Below are 4,120 nucleotides of genomic sequence, written 5' to 3' on the forward strand. Positions count from 1 at the left end.
CCAGGGATGGCTCAGGGGGTCCCAGGGATGGCTAAAAGGTTTCCAGGGATGGCTCAGGGGGTCCAACTCGGGCTCTGTTTGCAGGTGGAGAGCTCTTCATGCAGCTGGAGCGGGAGGGAATCTTCCTGGAGGACACGGCCTGGTAGGGGCGGGGAGGTGGTAGTGGTGGGCATGGAGAGGGGAGTGGGCACCCCAACACCGCTCTCAGCCCCCCCCATCCCGCCCCAGTTTCTACCTGAGTGAGATCACGCTGGCTCTGGGTCACCTGCACTCCCACGGGATCATCTACCGGGATCTCAAGCCGGAGAACATCATGCTCAACAGCCAAGGTGGGCTGGGGGGGGTCTAGGGGGCTTGGGGGTTCTCCAGGGATGGTGCTGACTGACTTCCCCCCCTCATCTCCCTCAGGACACATCAAACTTACGGATTTTGGGCTGTGCAAGGAGTCGATCCACGACGGAGCCGTCACCCACACCTTCTGCGGCACCATCGAGTACATGTGAGGGGGATGCAGCACTTGGGGGGGCGCGGGGGGGTGTCTGCCGTGGCCCCCCGCGCGCTCAGGGACCCCCCCTGCTCCTGGCAGGGCCCCCGAGATCCTGGTGAGGAGCGGGCACAACCGGGCGGTGGACTGGTGGAGCCTGGGAGCCCTGATGTACGACATGCTCACCGGATCGGCAAGTCCCGCTCCTGCTCCTTCCTCCCCGGGGGCCTGGGGGGGTCTGACAGGTGGAAGGGGGGGGGGTCCTGAAGGTGGGTGGGGGTCCTGGAGAGGGCTCCCTGCCAGGAGGAGCCAGGGCTCCCTGATACTCACGGGATCAGCAAGTCCCACTCCTGCTCCTTCCTGCCTGGGGGTCATTGGGTGAGGGGTCCCGGAGGTGGCTTGGGGGGTCCTGGGGGTGGGTGGAGGGTCCCCACCCGGGTGACCCTGAGCCTTCCTCACCCCCCTGGCTTTCCCTCACCACGTGGTGCCTCTCTCAGCCCCCGTTCACCGCCGAGAACCGCAAGAAGACCATCGACAAGATCCTCAAGGGCAAACTGGTGCTGCCGCCCTACCTGACCCCCGACGCCCGCGACCTCCTCAAGAAGGTGCCCCCCCCAAACCGACCCTCGCCTCCTCCCACCCTTTATTTGAGCAGATTCCACCAAAACACCTCCCCCATTCCCCTCTCCAGCCCCTGTTTCTCTTCCATCCCTATTTCTCTTCCAGTTCCTCAAGCGAAACCCCAGCCAGCGGGTGGGGGGTGGCCCGGGGGATGCGGCCGACGTGCAGGTACAGGGGCGGGCAGGGGGTGGGTGGGGGGGTCGGGTGTGACCCCCCCCCCCCAGTCCTGCCTGACACCCCCCAGTCCCACAGAAGCAACCCTTCTTCCGCCACATCAACTGGGAGGACCTGCTGGCGCGCAGGCTGGACCCCCCCTTCAAACCCTGCCTGGTACGGAGGGCGGGCAGAGGGGGGGGGGGGAGGGAGTGTTTTGGGGGGCTCCCATGGGAGCACCCACCGTGTCCCCACAGCAGTCAGAGGAGGATGTGAGCCAGTTCGACACCCGCTTCACCCGCCAGACCCCCGTCGACAGCCCCGACGACGCTGCCATCAGTGAAAGTGCCAACCAGGCCTTCCTGGTAAGGGGGGGGGCACAGCCTGGGGGGGCAGGGGCACCCCCAGCACCCCCAGCCCCCCCGCTGACCCCCCTAAAACCCGCAGGGTTTCACCTACGTGGCCCCGTCAGTGCTGGAGAGCATCAAGGAGGGGTTCTCCTTCCAGCCCAAGGTGCGCTCGCCCCGACGCCTCAACAGCAGCCCCCGCACCCCCGTCAGGTACTGGGGGGGCAGGGAGGGCTCGGGGGGAGAATGGGGGTGCTGAGGGGGATGGGGGCATCAGGGTGGGCACCCAGGGGTGGACAGGAGGCAGTGCTGGGGCTGCAGTGGGGGGGTGCATAGAGGCTGTGGGGGGGCTCAGCATCCCCATCAGGTTCCTGCCCCATCCTGGGGGCACGAGGGGGGACTGGGGAGGTGGTGGGGTGGGGCTACGGGGTGTTTTGGGGTGGGGGCATCAGTGTGGGCACCAAGGGGGAAAGAGAGTGGGTGGGGGTCCAGTGGCAAGGTTCATGGAGTATGAGGGGGGCTTGATGCCCTCGGGGCTGGGGAGGGGCACTGGCTGTGCCCCCCGTGGGTGCCCCTCTCACCACCCACCGTGTCCCCCCCCAGCCCTGTGAAATTCTCCCCGTTCGAGGCATTCAAGCCGGTGGCCTCGGGGGACCCCATGGAGCTGGGACCCCCCCAGACCCCCCCGCCCGAGGGCACGGCCCCCCTGCCCATCAAGCCCTCCGGGGGGGCCAAGAAGCAGAAGGGGGGCCGGGGCCGGGTGCCCAGGTAGGGGTGGGGGGGGGGGGGGGGGGGAGGGGGGGGCCCGGTGCCCCCCACGGGGTGGGGGGGACCCCACGGTGCTGCTGTTGCTCCGGGGGGTTCACCCCCCCCATCCAGCACAGCCCCCTGCCTGCCGGGCTGGGGGGTACATGGGGCCCGCCCAGGGGTGTGGCCCTTGGGGCGTGGCCTTTTGGGGTGTGGCCCTTGGGGGCGTGGCCCCGCTGCTGGATCTGTGCCAATTAAAGGACTTGCTGAGGCCGTGATGGTCCCTGTGCTGCCCATGGGGGGCCTGGGGGGGCCCATGGCGGGGGGGGGGGGGGGGGGAAGGTTGCCCTGCCAGGGTGGGGCCCAGGCTCCACCCCCTGTGTGATGCCACACCCCTTTTGTGCCACACCCATTTCCCAGGCTTACCCGGGCAGCCAAAACTGGGCAGAGCTGCTCTTTATTGGCCGGTGCCCAGGCCTGTGCAGCCAATCGGGAGCCTCTGCTGGGGGCAGAGGAGGGGTCCCTCTGCTGCCAGGGCAGTGACATCGCGAGGAGGTGACATCCCGGGGGCGGGGGGTGACATTGCAGGACAGGGGTGTCAGAACGACGTGACATCACAGGGCGGTGACATCACTTTGGAGGGGTGACGAGGTGACGTCAGAGGGTGATGACATCGCAGGACAAGGATGTGATGTCGCAGGGTGGCGACGTCACGGGGCGGCGGTGACTTCACACGGCGGTGACATCCCAGGGCGGTGGTGTCATCACGGGATGGCGACGTCACGCGGCGGTGCTGACTCGGCAGGGTGGCAACATAACAGGGTGGCAACATCACAGGGCGGTGGCATCTCACGGCAGTGGCGACACGGGGTGACATCATGGGGTGACATCGCGGGGTGACGTCACGGGGTGACGTCACAATGCGGTGACGTTTGGCCGCGCGTCCTCCCAGGCCGCCGTCCCCGAGAAGGGGTGCAGGTCACTGAGCAAGGCCTCGGCGCTGCCCCCCGCCCCCTGCCCCCCGCTCGGGGGGCTCTCCCCACCCTCCAAGGCCAGGGATGCCTCGGCCTCCTGCTCATCCTCCTGCTCATCCTCCTCTTCATTCGCCGCATCCCGCTCTTCCTCCTCCTCCTCCTCCCGCTCCGGCCTCCTCTCCAGGCTCCAGGGCATCAGCTCCTCGTCCTCGTCCCTCCCGGCCACCTCCGTGTCGCTGTCCCCGGGTGCCTCGCCGGGGTCCCCCAGCGCCCGCAGCCGCTGCCACCGTCCCCGCAGCAGCGCCAGGGCCCGGCGACCCAGCGGCCAAGGGTGGTACTGGCCGGCCGAGAGGCGGCACAGGTGGTGCCAGGCCAGCGCCAGGCACAGCGCCAGGCACAGCAGGACCCCCACCAGGGCGCCCACCGCCCGGTCGCTGCGGGCCCCCGCGGGGTCCCCGGCGGCCACCGGCCCCGCCAGCGCCAGCAGCAGTGGGTGCCACCGAGGGCCAGCCTGAGGGCGAGGGCAGGGGTCACCTCCCTGTGCCTGGCACGAGGCCCCGGCCTTCCCGGAGCTGGGAAGGGCCTGGGGCAAAGGGCAGCGGGGACAGGGGACGAGGGACAGGGAGGTGGGAGGTGACCCCCGCGGCGGGGACGGGAAGCCGTGGGCGGCGGGTGCTGTGGCACCTGCAGGTGCTGGGGCAGAGGAGCCGGGTCCTGCCGCCCCACGTGGCTGCACAGCTTCCCCCCCGCCCCCCCCCCCCCTCCCCCCAGGGCTGCAGCCCCACCGAAACCCC

The 4,120-nt window shown here is 69.7% G+C and overlaps 2 protein-coding genes across 2 annotated transcripts; one reads left to right on the forward strand and one right to left on the reverse strand.

Annotated features, from left to right (window-relative positions):
- Window positions 1-57: 57 nt before the first annotated feature.
- LOC113940765 (ribosomal protein S6 kinase beta-2-like) lies at window positions 58-2,625 on the forward strand (the record flags this gene model as incomplete). The annotated part of the gene is made up of 10 exons (XM_027631909.1): window positions 58-142; window positions 229-329; window positions 409-499; window positions 587-677; window positions 982-1,089; window positions 1,211-1,273; window positions 1,358-1,435; window positions 1,516-1,623; window positions 1,706-1,818; window positions 2,209-2,625. Coding segments are annotated over 10 exons (1,007 nt in total), but the record flags the coding sequence as incomplete, so codon positions are not given.
- A 642-nt stretch (window positions 2,626-3,267) lies between these two features.
- Window positions 3,268-3,909, reverse strand: LOC113940766 (protein tyrosine phosphatase receptor type C-associated protein-like; the record flags this gene model as incomplete). The annotated part of the gene is made up of 1 exon (XM_027631910.1): window positions 3,268-3,909. A coding segment is annotated over one exon (642 nt), but the record flags the coding sequence as incomplete, so codon positions are not given.
- Between the last annotated feature and the right edge of the window lie 211 nt (window positions 3,910-4,120).

This window comes from Corapipo altera, unplaced genomic scaffold (assembly GCF_003945725.1).
Source record: "Corapipo altera isolate COAL_440 unplaced genomic scaffold, ASM394572v1 132823, whole genome shotgun sequence".
Lineage (NCBI taxonomy): Eukaryota > Metazoa > Chordata > Aves > Passeriformes > Pipridae > Corapipo > Corapipo altera.